General features: G+C 41.4%; 1 protein-coding gene across 4 annotated transcripts in view; it reads left to right on the top strand.

The window, feature by feature from the left end:
* The window catches only part of galntl6 (polypeptide N-acetylgalactosaminyltransferase like 6), a 1306113-nt gene that overhangs the window by 1087531 nt on the left and 199786 nt on the right, over positions 1–18796 (top strand). For all 4 annotated transcript variants that reach the window (XM_063047724.1, XM_063047723.1, XM_063047720.1 and 1 more), the window contains exons 6-7: positions 5609–5794; positions 11392–11575. In XM_063047724.1, coding sequence (XP_062903794.1) covers positions 5609–5794; positions 11392–11575 — 370 coding nt within the window. The remainder of the gene's footprint in view (positions 1–5608; positions 5795–11391; positions 11576–18796) is intronic.

Raw genomic sequence — 18796 nt, 5'->3', positions numbered from 1 at the left:
GTCGCTGTTGAAATGATACTGGCCTTAGAAGATTTTGGAATAGAGAAAATAACAGAAATAGCAAATGAAATCTATGATCATGGGGAGATACCTGATGATTTAAGTAAATCAGTGTTCATCACACTTCCAAAGAAAGAGGGAGCAACAGAATGTGAGTTACATCGTACAATAAGCCTGATGAGCTACATGGCAAAAATTATTCTCAGAGTAATCATGATGAGAGCAAGACGCTGTATAAAACCAGAAATAAGTAAAGAATAATGCGGCTTTGTGGAAAACACTGGAACCAGAAATGCAATTTTCATGCCATGGATGATCTGTGAATGAGCCATCCAGGTACAAAAAGACATCTACCTATGTTTCATCGACAATACAAAAGCTTTTGACACTGTCAGACAGCAAGATCTTCTGGAAATGCTTGAAGATCTTGACATAGATGGGAACGATATATGTTTCTTAAGAAACTTATACTGGGACCAGACAGCATCCATCAGAATAGGAGAAGTAAGTGAGTATGTGAATATCATGAGAGGAGTCAGGCAAGGTTGTGTCTTTTCGCCAGACTTATTCAACCTGTATAGTGAAAATATCTTGAGAAGTATCAAAGATATCAAAAGGTTCACAATTGGAGGCCATAATATAAATAACATCAGATATGCTGATGACATCGTACCAATAGCCGACTCAGAAACAAAACTTCAAGAACTACTCACTATAGTGGCAACAGAAAGTAATCGCAGAGGCCTCTCAATCAACACCAAGAAGACAGAAAGCATGGTCATCTCCAGAAAGACAAACATCCCACAATGTGTGATCAAGATCAGAAATACAAACATCAAACAAGTCAACAAATTCAGATATCTTGGCGGCCTAATAACAAGTAATGGCAGGTGCGACACAGATATCAAATACAGAATAGCAATGGCGAAAGAAGCTTTCCAAAAAATGAAGATCATATTAACAGATAGAAAGATGAGCACATACACAAAAAACAAATGCAGTGCTACATTTATTCTATCCTGACTCAAGGAAGTGAGTGCTGGACCATTTCTCCAGCAATGGAAAAGAGACTAGAAGCAGCTGAATTATGGTCCTACAGGAGAATGTTAAAAATATCATGGACCACACACCCATCAAATGAAGAAGTTCTCAGAAGAGCCCAAGCAGTTCGATCACTCATACCAACAATAAGAGAAAGACAACTCAGATTCCTAGGACACATCATGCGGAAAGATGAACTAGAAAAACTCATACTGTCTGGAAAGATCAAGGGGAGCAAACCTAGAGGAAGACCTCGGCTTATGTACATCAAAAGCCTAGCCAGGTGGCTACACGTTGGGGAAATGGAAGTCATCCAAAAAACTAAGGATAGGTCTATATGGAAAACCATGGTCACCAACGTCCACATCAGATATGGTACTGAGACAGACAAACAATGCTCTGTGACTCTCTTCATTTAAATCAAAATAGCTCTATTTGGAGCTAAATCAATCTGCAATAATAGTCTCGTAATTCAGTTTGTTCTAAAAAGACCTCCTGGTTCATCTGTGTCAGGCAGAGAAGGAAATCTTGTCATCCATACGTGAATGAATTTAGCCTAGCGATGACTTTAAATTCACTTCTGTGGTTGAATCTTTACTAATCTCTGAAATAGTGCAGGAAACTTCTCAATGGGAAATTAGTAGTCGTAGTAGTAGTAGTGGTGCGATCACTCGAGTCAAGCATGATGTTCTCCTAAAAAAAAAGGCATCCGTTAGTCTTGGATCTGCGCCTGGAAAGTCTTCACTCTCCAGGGCGCAGGCCTGGGCAAGGTTGTATGGAAGACCAGCAGTTGCCCCTGCTGCAAGTCTCCCCTCCCCACGGCACCAATGTTGTCCAAGGGAAGGGCATTAGGACCCATACAGCTTGGCACCAGTGTCATCACAGAGCAATGTGTGATTAAGTGCCTTGCTCAAGGACACAACACGTTCCCTCAGCTGGGGCTCGAACTCACGACCTTCAGGTCGGTAGTCCAATGCCTTAACCACTTGGCCATGTGCCCTCTCCTAAGGCGTTGTCTATTGGTGGGTCCTCAGGTGGCTCAAAAGGCCAGTCCGGGATTCTGGTGCAGTGTGGCCAAGAGTAAGTGGTGGCTGTGGTTAGCATTTGGCTTGTTTGGTTGGTCAGACTCTCCTTTCACAGCCGCTGCTTGTTCTCTGCAGCACAGCAGAGATCGTCCTCATGTAGTGCACTGCCTCCAGGACAGATTTCCTCCAGGTGTATCTATTGAGTGCAATGTCTTCCCTGTTTTTAAGTGCGCATAATATTGAATTTCTTCAGGCTGATTTTGATGATATCTTTGAAGCGTTTCCTTTGACCTCCACGGGCTCACTGACCTTCCTTCCACTGGGAGTAAAGGATTGGTTTGGGGAGATGTGAGTTATGCATCCAGATGACATGATCTACCAAGATGGGATATTATAGATAGATGATAAATGCTGCCTTTAATAATGATATCCATGTCATTATAATTGAACAAATTTAGTCACAGCTTCTTCCTTTGTGATAGAAATGATTCCAACTCAAATATAGTCTTCTTTTCACCATTGGCTTCAATTATTACAAGGCTTCTTGTTGCCATATTTGGTTGTATCTTTAACATGACGGGATATTCTCATCCCACCACTGGAGTTCAAAGGGTCAAAATTCATGTTAAGTTTTTCTGAAAATGTGATTAATATGTTGTACTTTACTCTCAAAGTTAACTCACCCAAGTTTCTGAGCCAGAACCCACAAGCTCAGGCCATGGGCAATGAAAGTTTGGTTTCAGTCTGTATTGAACCAAGGCCATGATGAATGTAGATTGGGTGAGAAGGTCATTGTGAGTTATGACTGCTTGTTGGCACTGTCAGTGACAGATTCCATCACTTTGATGGTGATTGAAGGTAACGCTGATTAGGTAATTATTATCCAGATTGGATTTGGCCTGCCTTTTGCAGAAAGGACATAGCTAACCAATTTTCCATTTTGTCAGGTTGTAAGTGAACTGAAACAACTTGGCTGGAGGCCACAAATTTTTAGGACGATAGCCAAGAATATCTGGTCCCACTGTCTTTGGTATTGGTATTGGACTTGGTTTAATATTGTCACACGGGATGGAACAGTAATGTAGTGATTAGCAAAGGCTTTACAATGCCAGTGACCCAGGTTCAAATCTCACTCCTACCTGTAAGCAGTTTATATGTTCTCCCCCTGAGTGTGTGGATTTCCTCGCTTTCTTCCTACAGTCCAAAGATGTACCAGTTGGCAGGTTAATTAGCCATTGTAAATTGTCCCATGATTAGGCTAGGATTAAATCAGGGTTCTTATGGTTGTGGGTGGTACAGCTTGAGGGGCTGAATGGATTATTCTGCGCTGTAGCTCAATAAATAAATAAATAAATTCAGTGGATAAACTTAGTTTTGAAGGCTAACCATACAGATAATTTCAAAACACGAGTATTTTGAGGTAGTACAAAAGAAAAGCAATAGCAGAATGTAGAATACAATGTTACCTTTCCAGAGGAAAGATAAGGTGCAAGGTTAATTGCAAAGTAGATTATGAAGACAAGGGTTCAGCTTTAACATGTTTGAAGTCCATTCAAGAGTCTAATAACAATGGGATATAAGGTCTTACCTTCTTTTATTTTTATTTTGTTTAGAGATACAGCGTGGAATAGACCCTTCCAGTCCTTTGAGCCGCGCCATCACCAACACCTGGTTTTAACCTTACCTAATCATGGTTCAACTTACAATGACCAATTAACCTAGTAACTGGTATTTATTTGTAATAAGACCATAAGACAAAGGAGCAGAAGTCGGCCATTCGGCCCATCGAATTTGCTCCGCAATTTTATCATGAGCTGATCCATTCTCCCATTTAGTCCCACTCCCCCGCCTTCTCACCATAACCTTTGATGACCTGGCTACTCAGATACCTATCAATCACTGCCTTAAGTACACCCAATGACTTGACCTTCACTGCCACCCGTAACAACAAATTCCATAGATTCACCACCCTCTGGCTGAAAAAATTTCTTCACATCTCTGTTCTGAATGGGCGTCCTTCAATCCTTAAGTCATGCCCTCTCGTACTACACTGCCCCACCTTGGGAAACAACTTTGCCACATCCACTCTGTCCATGCCTTTCAACATTCGAAATGCTTCTATGAGGTCCCCCCTCATTCTTCTAAACTCCAAGGAATACAGTCCAAGAGCGGACAAACGTTCCTCATATGTTAACCCTCTCATTCCCAGAATCATTCTAGTGAATCTTCTCTGAACCCTCTACAACATTAGCACATCTCTTCTTAAATAAGGAGCCCAAAACTGCACAGAGTACTCCAAGTGAGGTCTTACCAGTGCTTTATAGAGCCTCAACATCACATCCCTGCTCCTATACTCCATTCCTCTAGAAATGAATGCCAACATTGCATTCACCTTCTTCACCACTGACCCAACCTGGAGATTAACCTTAAGGGTATCCTGCACGAGGACCCCCAAGTCCCGTTGTATCTCAGAACTTTGAATTCTCTCTCCATTTAATTAATAGTCTGCCCGTTTATTTCGTCTGCCAAAGTGCATAACCATATACTTTCCAACACTGTATTTCATTTGCCACTTCTTTGCCCATTCTCCCAATCTATTCAAGTCTCTCTGCAGACTCTCTGTTTCCTCAGCACTACCGGCCCATCTCCGCCTCAGCTCCATTAATATTTTGGCCCTGCTTCCTGAGGTCAATGACCATCTCTTTCGTTTTGCTGACATTGAGGGAAAGGATTTTGTCATGATACCGTGCCACCAATCTTTCTGTCTCCTTTCAGTATTCTGCCTTGATATAATCTGAGGTCTGATCACTATGGCGATGTCATCAACAAACTTGTGGATGTTGCTAGAGCAGAATCTGGCTACACATTTGTGAGTGAATAAGGAGTGAAGTAGGGGCCAGTGTTGCGGATGATCATGGAGGGGTTTTTGGAGATGATATACACTGTACCCATAAGAATATCAGGAAATAAGAGGAAGAGTAAGCCACCAGGCCCATCAAACTTGGTCCACCATTCTATCTGCTGATCTTCTCCAGGCCTCATCTCTGCTTCTGCACCAATTCCCATCTCAATTCCCTGATGTTTTATAAATTTATCTGCTTGATCTTTAAATGTCCCCAGTGATCTAGTCCCCGCAGTCCTCCAGTGTAAAGAATTCAAGAGACTTGTTGCCCCTGTGAGAGAAGTTCTTGCAGACGTCAGTTACAAATGGCCACCCTCCAATATTGTAATGTTGTGACAAAGAGCATAGTCATGGTGGTTAGTGGCTAGGATGCCAAGCAAGAAGGTACATTGCCCTGGATGGTGCCGAGTGTTATTGGAGCTGTACTCATTCAAGCATGTGGAAAGTATTCGAACACATCCCTGCCCTCTGCACTGTGAAGGAGGTGGAATTTGTCTGTGGTCTTCAGGAGCTTAGTCACTGGCCACAAGATATAAAACAACCAATGTACTCTTCCATTCTGACCAACTACACATCCAGATATTGAACAAAATTGTTACCTCAAGGGTTCTAGTATTTCTTCTATCTTTTTTCTCTCCAGAGCACTTGAAAGAACGCTTAGAGGAGTACATGGCCAGATTTCCAAAAGTGAGGATCATACGCACCAAAAGGAGAGAAGGTCTGATACGAACCAGGTTACTTGGAGCTTCAGTGGCCAAGGGTGAAGTGTTGACCTTCCTGGACTCCCACTGTGAAGCCAATGTGAATTGGTTGCCGCCATTGCTTGGTAAGGAACTATCTGGATTCACGTGTTAACTAGAACTAGCTCAGTCTTCTCGTCTGAATGTCTTCAGCCCAACCTGATTGCTGTTTTCAAATGTGCACTCTCACCAGGGAAGGGAAGAAGAAGAGGAATAAGAATATTAAATAAAGAACTTGAAAACAGATGTTTATCACAATACTTTCTTGTTTAAACGTCACAGGGTGACTCAATGGTGCACCTTGTAGAGTTATTCCAATGATTGGGTTTAATTATAACCTCTGAAGTCCTCTGTGCAGAGCTCACACATTCTCCTTGGGACTGCTTGGATCTCCTCTAGGCCAGGGGTTCCCAACCTTTTTTATGTCATGAACTAATACCATTAAGCAAGGGTTCCATGGAGCCCTGGTTGGGAACCCCTGCTCCAGGTGCTCTGCTTTCACCCGTCACAAAGGGATGCAGCTGGGTAGGTTGACAGGCCTCAGTAATTTTCTCCCAGTTGGCAGGTGAGGGGTATAATCTCTGCAAAGTTGATGGGAATGTGGGGAGAATAAAATGGGACCATGTAAAGGGTAATTAATGGTCAGTAACAATACGATGGGTCAAAGGGCCTATTTCCATACTGTATGATTCTATAATTCCCTTTAACTTTCTAGTTGAGAAGAATGAACAATTCAAAACAAAGAATAGAAGCCAAACAATGTATTTTTGGGCAGAGAATAAAAGAGTCAGGGTGGCATGTAGCAACCTTACAAAGCACAGGTAAGACCGCATTTTTATAATAGTGTGCAATCCAGATTGCAATGCTACAGGAAGGATACGGTTGCTACGGAGACTGTGCAAAGGAGATTCACCAAGATATTGAATTTGATTTTTATCAGATCTTCAAAAGTTCTGGTCACCGAATTATAGGAAGGATGTCAATAAAATTGAGAGAGTACAGAGGAGGTTTACTAAAATGTTGCCTGGGTTTCATCTCCTAAGTTACAGAGAAAGGTTGAACAAGTTAGGTCTTTATTCTTTGGAGCATAGAAGGTTGAGGGGAGACTTGATAGAGTTGTTTAAGATTATGAGGGGGATTGATAGAGTTGAGGTGGTTAGACTTTTTCAATTGAGAGTGGGGTAGATTCAAACAAGAGGGCATGGGTTGAGAATTAGAGGACAAAAGTTTAGGGGTAACATGAGGGGAAACTTCTTTACTCAGAGAGTGGTAGCTGTGTGGAATGAGCTTCCAGCAGAAGTGGTTGAGGCAGGTTCTATGTTGTCGTTTAAAGTTAAATTGGATAGATATATGGACAGGAAAGGAATGGAGGGTTATGGGCTGAGTGCAGGTCAGTGGGAATAGGACAAGGTAACAGTTTGGCACGGACTAGAAGGGCCGAGATGGCCTGTTTCTGTGCTATATTAGTTATATGATTATATGGAAGGCTTCTGAACCCAATTCCGTTATATCAATAAACTTCTCATTATAACCATCAGCGAGGAGTTACAAGACCCAGAAGATACACACTCAACGTTTTAGAAACAGCTTCTTCCCCTCTGCCATCAGATTTCTGAATGGTCCATGAACCCATGAACACTATCTCACTCGTTTCCTTATTTCTTGCAGTACTTATTTGATATATATTTCTTCATGTAACTTACAGTATTTTTACACATTGCAAATTTCATATTATGTCAATGATAATAAATCTGATTCTGAATATGCCCTACTTAATCATTAATTTATCTTTTATAATTATTTACATATTTGTGAGTCTTTTTGATAATTTGCTTATTGAATTTTTATATTTCTCTAAATGTGAATCAATTGCTTCCTTGTTTCTTCAACCTATAACTTTTGGTCTTCATCTGATCTAAACACTGTTTTAAGTAACCCTCACCCCCCTTAGCCTCAATACTTTCTCCCTTGTCATTTCTGTAAGTGTTAGCCATCTAAACTGGAGGAGCAGAGAGATGTTGGGTGTTGCAGGCAGTTGCAGAGATAGTAATTCTTATCGGCTTATTATTCTCACACATGCTGAGTTGTATTGGAAAATATTTGTTTCGGAATTGGAATTTGATTTCTATCCGGACCAACTCTTCCATTCATAATTATATCAAAGTAGAAAAAAAAGAAGAATGCAGAATATACACTCAGTGGCCACTTTATTAGGTAACTACTGTACCTAATAAAATAGCCGCAGAATGAATGTTCGTGGTCCTCTGCTGTGGTAGCCATCTACTTCAAAGTTTAACTTGTTGTGCAATCCCAGTTGCTCTTCTACACACCTCTGTTTTAACACATGGTCAATAGAGTTACTGTCGCTTTCCTGTCAGTTTGAACCAGTCTGGCTATTCTCCTCTGACCTCTCTCATTAACAAGGCATTTTCTGCCACAGAGCTGCCGCTCACGGGATGCTTTTTATCTTTCCCACTACTTTCTGTAAACTCTATAGACTGTTGTGCATGAAAATCCCAGGAGATCAGCAGTTTCTGAGATACTCAAACCACCCCATCTGGCATCAACAATCATTCCACAGTCAAAGTCACTTAGTTCACATTTCTTCCTCCTTCTGATGTTTGGTCTGAACAACAACAGAACTTCTCGACCATGTCTGCATGCATGCTGAGTTGCTGCCACATGATTGGCTGATTAGATATTTGCATTAATGAGCAGGTGTACCTAAGATGGCCACTGGGTGTAGTTTTGCAGTTACGGAGAGTGCAGGTAAACAAATAAAGTGCAAGGGCCACATTGAGGTAGATTGGGAGATTAAGAGTTCAGGAGTTCATCTCTAGCATATGAGAGGTCTATTCATAAGTCTGATAACAGCGGGGAAGAAGCTGTTCTTGGCTCTGGTGGTTTGTACTTTTGTATATTCTGGCCAACAAGAGGGAAGAAGAGCGAATGATCAGGTAGGAGGGGTCCTTGATTAGGATGAGGCAGCAGGAATAGAGACATACTCCATAGAGGGGATGTTGAGTTGTGTGATGAAGAGATTTGAATATAAATTTACAAATGCTAGAGCCGAGCTCGGTTTCATCTTAGGAGAGCTGAGGAGTATCAAGAAACACTAGAGATTCTCCAGATGCGGGAAATCCAGAGCAACGCTGGAGGAACTCAGCGGGTCAGGCAGCATCTATGGGGAAGAATAAACAATCAATGTTTTGGGCCGAGACCCTTCATCGGGACTGGAAAGGAAGGGGGATGAAAGGAAGCCAGAATGGGGAGGCAGGGAGAAGAGGAAGGAGTACACGCTAGCAGGTGATAGATAAAACCAGATAACCGGGGAACTGGGTCAGTGAGGGAAGCGTGATGGTGTAAGAAGCTGGGAGCTGATAGGTAGATGAGGTAAAGCACTGAACCTGACAGGACTCTACAAGATAATTTAGCCACATCGGAAAACTCTTTGAAGAATCAGTTGACCAACTAAGATCAAATTTCTCCCAAGCTACTTTGTATTAAATATTCAAGACACAAAGGCTTAGACTGCACAGTTTCATTTATTAATGTCAGTGACTCATTGCAGATTCTGATCAATTGCCTCTTTTTGCTGTAAACCCAGCTCTTAAAATCAACAGTAAAATGGAACAACAATTGGTTTTGAGGATGGACGGTGCAGATGTAACTCATCCAGGGCCACGCATTGATTTTGCTTCCTTTTTACTTCCTTTCAAACTCCAGCTCTCAAATACTGAAAGTCGATGTTGCAAATACAATCAGAAAGAAACTGGAAACACTCAGCATGATCTGTGGAAAGAGGATCAAAGTTCACGTTTACGTCAAAGAAATGTTGACTCTCTTTCTTTTTCTGTGGATGCTCCCTGACCGGTCAAGTGTTACAAGTACTTTGTTCTTATTTCTGATTTGTAACGTCTGTAGTTATTTTTGATTTTCTTTGTTAGTACGACACACTCGGCATATCACTGCCGATCCTCACCAGTTTTTATGGATGCACCACAGAAAGCATCCTATTCAGATACTTCACAACAAGGAATGGCAACAGCTCTGTCCATGACCACAAGAAACTCAGCACATCACAGAAACCAGCCTCCATTCCATGGATTCTACCTACACTTCCCACTGCCTCAGTAAAGCAGCCTGCACAATCAGAGACCCCTCCCACCCCGGACATTCTCTCTTCTCCTCTCTCCCATCAGACAGAAGATACAAAAGTCTGAAAGCACGTACCACCAGACTTAAGGACAGCTCCTATCCCTCTGTTATAAGCTACTGAGCAGACCTCTTGTATGATAAGGTTGAGTCTTGACCTCACAATCTACCTTGTTATAAACTTTCACCTACACTGCGCTCTCTCTGTAACTGTAACACTTTATTTTGCATTATGTCATTGTTTTTCCAGTGTACAGTACTGCACATATATATAACTAAAGTGTCTAAGACAGCATTAACCTTATGTATTGCACTGTTAAAAAAGTAAAGGCATCCGTTAGTTTTGAGAGACCATGGATCTGCGCCTGGAAAGTCTTCATCCTCCAGGGCACAGGCCTGGGCAAAGTTGTATGGAAGACCAGCAGATGCCCATGCTGCAAGTCTCCCCTCTCCACCAGACCAATGTTGTCCAAGGGAAGGGCATTAGGACCCATACAGCTTGGCACCAGTGTCATCGCAGAGCAATGTGTGATTAAGTGCCATATATATATATGTATGTGTGTGTGTGTGTGTGTGTGTGTGTGTGTGTGTGTGTATGTACAGTATATACCTAAGACCTGCATGATACTGAACTTATGTGGTTTTTCACTGTTTCTTGATACTTGTGACAATAGTAAGCCTATTTACCACTGGTGGAAGATATTCAGGTTATCAAAAAACACAATGGAACAACAGAATGTGAACCCAGCTCTTTAACAGACAGGTATGCAAGGGAAATATTATGAAAATGAATATTCTTACCCAAAGTAATTCTAAAAGTTCATAGAGTTCAGACACTTTTATTTTCATGGGAAGTGAACTCACAGTGATTCCCATAAATAAGTGATTGCAAATGAACAAAAGTTTGCATCTATCAAGAATACAAATTACCATTGAAGCTAACTCTGAGATTGTTAGATATTTGATTCTCTGGGTGTTAATTAGTAAATTGGCTTTTATTGCCACAGATAACAAACAACTAATTGTGTATATAGGGAGCAGAATTGCCATTCAATGTAGTTAACAATTCTTTTTTTTTAATTTAGACAATTTTAAGTGAAAATCCCAGGAGATCATCAGATCCTGAGATACTCAAACCATCCCTTCTGGCACCAACAATCATTCCATGGTCAAAGTCACTTACATCACATTTCTTCCTCATTTTGATATTGGATCTGAACAACAACATATGAACCTCGTGACCATGTCAGCATGTTTTTATGCATTGAGCTGCTGCCACATGATTGACTGATTTGATATTTATGTTAACGAGCAGGTGTACATAGTACAGGGCCGCTGAGTGTAAGTACATATGGAGGTAGTAAAAAAACAACAGAATATGTAACATTTGGAATGAATCTGCTTTGTACAGCTCACAAAAGAGTTGCCACACTCACCAGACTGCACACATGTGTTGTAATACACATTATGATCAAGTACACCATGTTTATCCCTGACTTACATCCTGACCTTCCTTTCCATTTCTCAGACCAGATTGCACAGAACCGCAGGACGATCGTCTGCCCGATGATTGACGTTATTGACCACAACCACTTTGGTTACGAGATGCAGGCTGGAGATGCCATGAGAGGCGCCTTTGACTGGGAGATGTACTACAAACGCATCCCCATCCCGCCAGAGCTTCAGAGAGCCGATCCCAGTGAGCCCTTCGAGTAAGTAGAGCAGACTGAAAAAGTGTCCACGATCGGAGACAAAGTGAGGGGCAGCAATTACGACAAACAGAGGGAGAGAGAGAGAGAGAGAAGGAAGAGAAAGAGAGGAAGGGAAAGAAGGGGAAAGACCAGGGAGAGAGAGGGAGAGGGAAAGAGCGAGAGAGAGACAGAGACAGAGAAACAGAGTGAAAGAGAGAAAAAGAGAGGGAGGGAGAGAGAAAAAGAGAACAAGGGAGAAAGAGAACTCGGCGAGTGTGGGTGAAATTCTCATGCAATGTACTTACGATAAGTGTTTCTGAAATTGGAGGGCATGGATTTACAGAGAGAAAAAAGTTTGAAGGGATCTGAGCATTAACTCTTTCACCAAGATACTGCCTGGATTAGAGGGCAGTTGACTGAGCCAGGGCTTTTCTCTTTCGAGAGAAGAAGGATATGAGGTGATTTGATAGAGCTGTTCTAGATGATAAGAGGCATAAACTGAGTGCATAGCCGGGAGGTTTTTTTTTGTCTGGGTGGAAATAGCGAATACAAGGGGGCATAACTTTAAGGTGATTGGAGTAAAGTACAGGGGGAATGCCATAGGGAAGGTTTTACACAGAGTGGTGGGTGCATACAATGCACCGCCAGGCTTGATGGTAGCGGCAGATTCATTAGCGGTATTTAAGAAAAGTTTAGATAGACGCATGAATGATAGGAAAATGGAGGGCTATGTAGAAGAGAAGGGTTAGACCTTACAGTAGGTTAAAGGGTCAACATAACATTGTGGGCCGAAGGGCCTGTACTGTATTGTATGTTCTACGTGCGTTTAATGTGCTGTAGCTGGTATCTGGAATGAGCTGCCAGAGAAACTGGTGGAGACAGGAACGGTAAGAAGCATCTGGATAGGTACTTAGTCATAGAATCACGGAGCAACACAGCATGGCGAGAAGCCCTTCAGCCCAACGAGTCCACTTTGACCACGGTGCACAACCAGCTGGTCCAATTTTCTGCATTCGGCCCATATCCCCTTAAGCCCCATCAATCCATGTACCTATCCAGGTGCTTCCTAAGCAATACTATTGTACCTGCTTGAATGAGCTCTGTGTGGGGGATATGGAATTAACGCAGGCAAATGGGATGAGCATAGGTGGCTGGCACAGAGTTGGTGGGCCGAAGGGCCTGATTCTATGCTATATGACTCTACTTGATTGTTACACAGTATTTCCGCCTCTACCCAAAACTATTCCATTGTCCTTCATTATCCCTTTTCTTGTCAGTCTTTGTGTGTAGTTTTTCATTGATTATAATATCGTCTGAGTGCCACTGGTACCATGTAACGCAGTACTACCTGTCGCATGGCCGGGTGGTCGGCAACTATACCGGCTCCCCTACCAGGCTTGCCTGGTGAGGAGGGTGGGTAGACACCCTGCAGGATGAAAAACAAGACCTGTCAAAGGGCAGATGAACCCTCTCGTAGGGTCAACGGCCACCTAGCAAACACGTGCCATGAAGCGCGGGAAGGGCATCCCTTGCATCGAAGCTTGGTCTGGCCATTCACTGCAACAGAACTTCCCCCGGCCATTTTGGATCCCACCTGCCGCTGGATCCGGGAGGGGATGTGGAGAGGGTGGGTCTGGACCTGTGCAACCCCCTACTCACTTAAAATCCTTGCTTTTTCAATCTTTTTATTGAGTTTCAAATTGATAAACATAACAATGATAATGATACAAAGAGATCGGGATTACACTAATAACGATTAACATATACAGACACAGACTCCGAGTAACATATTTAATTTAAACCTCCCAATCTCTTAATAACTGACCATGAAAAAGATTCAAAAAAATTTTTTACCCGCTACACTAAAAAAAACTAAACAAAACAAAACAGAAACTTGGCTGCCATATTTCATCAGTTAAAATCATTATTTGTCATTAACTCTGTTCCTCTACGCACAAACAAAAAGTTATTAAAAAGGATTCGGAAAAGGTCAACTTACGTCATATGAAAATGTTGAATAAATGGCCTCCACATTTCTTCAAGTTTAACGGAAGGATCAGTGGTACCACTCCTAATTTTTTCCAAATTTAAAAACGTTATAGTTTGGGGAAACCATTGAAATGTAGTACAGGGATTAGAATTTTTCCATTTAAATAAAATGGATCTTCTGACTATTAATGTAACAAATGCAATCAAACGACAAGCTGAAGGGGATAAATGAATAAAGTCTATCATTGGTACTCCAAAAATTGCAGTAATAGGATGAGGTTGTAAATCAATATGTAAAACTACTGAAATAATATCAAAAATGTCTTCCCAATATTTTTCCAAAAGGGGACAAGGCCAGAACATATGCGTCAAGGAAGCTACCTCAGAATTACATCTGTCACAGACAGGATTTTTATGACCATAAAAACGAGCTAACTTATCCTTAGACATATGGGCCCTAAGAACCACCTTAAGTTGTATCAAAGCGTGTCCAGCACACATTGAAGAAGTGTTAACTAGTTGAAGAATTTTCTCCCACTTCTCTATGGGTAAAGATAACTGAAGTTCTCTTTCCCATTCATTCTTAATTTTATCAGACATACCTAAACGTATTTTTGTAATTAAATCTTAAACAATTGCTATTAAACTCTTCTTATAGGGGTTTAAAACTAAAATATTTTCTGTAATTTAAATTTGATGTGATATCGGAAAAGTAGGTAAAATAACCTTCAAAAAGTTTCTAATCTGTAAATATCTGAAAAAATGTGATCGAGGCAAATTATATTTATTAGACCACTGTTCAAAGGACATGAGACAATTATCCATGAATAAATCACGAAAACATATTATTCCCTTCGTTTTCCATAAAAGAAAAGCTTGATCAGTTCTGGATGGTTGGAAGAAAAAATTGGATATAATAGGACTCGATAGGGTAAGTTTATTCAATCGGAAATTGAAACCATATTCGTATTGTATGTTTAATTATTGGATTAATCGTTTGTTTATTCAGTTTAGTAAGTGCAAAGGGAAGTGAAGTCCCTAAAATAGAAGTCAATGAGAACCCCTGTACAGACTCACACTCGAGGTTCACCCATCGTGGACATTGAATTTCATCCAAATCTTGCGTCCGGAACATTAGGTATCGAATATTAATTGCCCAATAATAGAATCTAAAATTCGGCAATGCCAACCACCATCCTTTTTTGATTTCTGTAAATATTTCTTACTTAATCTAGGATTTTTATTCTGCCATATATATGAAAAAATTTTAGAATCAATAATATCAAAAAAAGGATTTAGAGATGAAGATTGGTACCACCTGAAATAGATACAGAAATTTAGGTAAAATAATCATCTTAATAGCATTGATTCAACCAATCAATGATAGGGACAATGGGGACCATTTAGTAAGCAGTTGTTTAACATGATCAATTAAGGGTAAAAAGTTAACTTTAAATAGATCCTTATGCTTCATAGTAATTTTAACACCCAAATAAGTAAAATAATCAGTAACCAGTCTAAGTGGTGATTGTCTATAGATTGGAACTTGGATATTTAATGGAAAAAGAGTGACTCTTATTAAGATTCAATTTATACCCAGAAAAACTACTAAACTGAGCACGTAATAATATTACTGCAGGAATAGATTTCTCTGGATTAGAGATATGTAGTAACAGGTCATCTGCATATAATGATACCTTATGCATCTCATTCCCACGAATCATACCAAATATATTGGGTGAATCACGAAGAGCAATTGCCAAGGCAATATCAAATAGTAAAGGGCTTAAAGGAGAGCCCTGTCTAGTACCTCAAAAAAGCCTAAAAAAGGGGGATCTCTGATTATTAGTAAGTACAGAAGCCAAAGGTATATATCAATTTACTCCAAGGTATGAATTTTGGGCTAAAATTTAATTTCTCAAAGATGTTAAACAAATATTCCCATTCAACTCTATCAAACGCCTTCTCGGTGTCAAGTGAAATAACACATTCTGGAGTTTTAGATGAAGAGGTATATACAATGTTCATCAACCTCCTAAACTCACCTAAAATCCATTCACGTACACGCTGTTCCTTTCTGAGGAGTGGGGTCAACCCTACTAACTGACTGAAAGGAACCATCATCATCCTATGGGATGGATAGCCAGAGAGAGAGAATATATTTCTTTGTTCTATTGTGAATGCCTGCAAGAAAATGAATCTCTGGGTAATACATGGTGGCATATATGTATTTTGATAATAAAGTTACTTTGAACTTTGAACTTTTGGAAGCACAAAGCCCCACAGCATAGGCAGGCAGGTATTAGCACTTTCAACTTTCCAATTAGTGCCAATAACAAGATTCCTTCACCTTAATCTGGCAGGATTTTCCTTTTCAAATCTACATCCAAATATTTTCAGGAATTTGGTTCTGAACCTGCTTCCACTGCTCTTTCAAGTCGTTCAATACAATTCACAGCTTTCTCTGTATAGAAAGTCTTCCCTGGCTTTGTACAGGCGATGATAAATTTAGCTGCTGACTCTCCTGCAAATGGAAACAATTTTGTCATGTTGACCATGAATTTGAACACCATTGATGTAGTGGCCATTATAGAGACTTGGCTGGCACCAGGGCAGGAATGGATTCTCAATACTCCTGGATTTCAGTGCTTTAAAAGGGATAGAGAGGGGAGAAAAGGAGAAAAGGAGAGGAGGGGTGGCATTACGGGTCAGGGATACTATTACAGCTACAGAAAGAGTGGGTAATGTAGCAGGATCCTCTTTTGAGTCAGTATGGGTGGAAGTCAGGAACAGGAAGGGAGCAGTTACTCTATTGGGAGTATTCTATAAGCCCCCTGGTAGCAGCAGAGATACCGAGGAGCAGATTGGGAGGCAGATTTTGGAAGGGTGCAAAAATAACAGGGTTGTTATCATGGGTGACTTTAACTTCCCTAATATTGATTGGCACCTGATTAGTTCCAATGGTTTAGACGGGGCAGAGTTTGTTAAGTGTGTCCAGGACAGATTCCTGTCACAGTATGTTGACAGGCCGACTAGGGGCAATGCCATACTAGATCTAGTATTAGGTAACGAACCGGGTCAGGTCACAGATCTCTCAGTGGGTGAGCATCTGGGGGACAGTGATCACCGCTCCCTGGCCTTTATAATTATCATGGAAAAGGATAGAATCAAAGAGGACAGGAAAATTTTTAATTGGGGAAGGGAAAATTATGAGACTATAAGGCTAGAACTTGCGGGTGTGAATTGGGATGATGTTTTTGCAGGGAAATTTACCATGGACATGTGGTCGATGTTTAGGGATCTTTTGCAGGATGTTAGGGATAAATTTGTCCTGGCGAGGAAGATAAAGAATGGTAGGGTGAAGGAACCATGGGTGACAAGTGAGGTGGAAAATCTAATCAGGTGGAAGAAGACAGCATACATGAGGTTTAGGAAGCAAGGATCATATGGGTCTATTGAGGAATATAGGGTAACAAGAAAGGAGCTTAAGAAGGGGCTGAGGAGAGCAAGAAGGGGGCATGAGAAGGCCTTGGCGAGTAGGGTAAAGGAAAACCCCAAGGCATTCTTCAGTTATGTAAAGAACTAAAGGATGACAGGAGTGAAGGTGGGACTGATTAGAGATAAAGGTGGGAAGATGTACCTGGAGGCTGTGGAAGTGAGCAAGGTCCTCAATGAATACTTCTCTTCGGTATTCACCACTGCGAGGGAACTTGATGACGGTAAGGACAATATGAGTGAGGTTGATGTTCTGGAGCATATTGATATAAATGGAGAGGAGGTGTTGGAGTTGTTAAAATACATTAGAATGGATAAGTCCCCGGGGCCTAATGGAATATTCCCCAGGCTACTCCACGAGGCGAGGGAAGAGATTGCTGAGCCTCTGACTAGGATCTTTATGTCCTCGTTGTCCATGGGAATGGTACCGGAGAATTGGAAGGAGGCGAATGTTGTCCCGTTGTTCAAAAAAGGTAGTAGGGATAGTCCGGGTAATTATAGACCAGTGAGCCTTACGTCTGTGGTGGGAAAGCTGTTGGAAAAGATCCTTAGAGATAGGATCTCTGGGCATTTAGAGAATCATGGTCTGATCAGGGACAGTCAGCATGGCTTTGTGAAGGGCAGATCATGTCTAACAAGCCTGATAGAGTTCTTTGAGGAGGTGACCAGGCATATAGATGAGGGTAGTGCAGTGGATGTGATCTATATGGATTTTAGTAAGGCATTTGACAAGGTTCCACATGGTAGGCTTATTCAGAAAGTCAGAAGGCATGGGATCCAGGGAAGTTTGGCCTGGTGGATTCAGAATTGGCTTGCTTGCAGAAAGCAAAGGGTCATGGTGGAGGGAGTACATTCAGATTGGAGGATTGTGACTAGTGGTGTCCCACAAAGATCTGTTCTGGGACCTCTACTTTTCGTGATTTTTATTAATGACCTGGATGTTGGGGTAGAAGGGTGGATTGGCAAGTTTGCAGACGACACAAAGGTTGGTCGTGTTGTGGGTAGTGTAGAGGATAGTCAAAGATTGCAGAGAAACATTAACAGGATGTAGAAGTAGGCTGAGAAGTGGCAGATGGAGTTCAACCCGGAGAACTGTCAGGTGGTACACTTTGGAAGGACAAACTCCAAGGCAGAATACAAAGTAAATGGCAGGATACTTGGTAGTGTGGAGGAGCAGAGGAATCTCGGGGTACATGTCCACAGATCCCTGAAAGTTGCCTCACAGGTAGATAGGGTAGTTAAGAAAGCTTATGGGGTATTAGCTTTCATAAGTTGAGGGATAAAGTTTAAGAGTCGCAAGATAATAATGCAGCTCTTTGAAATTCTGGTTAGGCCACACTTGGAGTACTGTGTCCAGTTCTGGTCGCCTCGCTATAGGAAAGATGTGGAAGTATTGGAAAGGGTACAGAGGAGATTTACCAGGATGCTGCCTGGTTTAGAGAGTATGCATTATGATCAGAGATTAAGGGAGCTAGGGCTTTACTCTTTGGAGAGAAGGAGGATGAGAGGAGACATGATAGAGGTATACAAGATATTAAGAGAAATAGATAGAGGGCACCACAGCTCAAGAGGACATGGCTTTAAGGCAAGGTAAGGGGTGGGCAGTTCAAGGGGGATATTAGAGGAAGGTTTTTTACTCAGAGAGTGATTGGTGCTTGGAATGCACTGCCTGAGACAGTGGTGGAGGCAGATACACTAGTGAAATTTAAGAGACTACTAGACAGGTATATGGAGGAATTTAAGGTGGGGGGTTATATG

The sequence above is a fragment of the Mobula hypostoma genome, chromosome 5, assembly GCF_963921235.1.
Source record: "Mobula hypostoma chromosome 5, sMobHyp1.1, whole genome shotgun sequence".
NCBI classification, from domain to species: domain Eukaryota; kingdom Metazoa; phylum Chordata; class Chondrichthyes; order Myliobatiformes; family Myliobatidae; genus Mobula; species Mobula hypostoma.
Note: the sequence above shows the minus strand (reverse complement) of the source record. Positions and strands in the feature narration are given on the sequence as shown.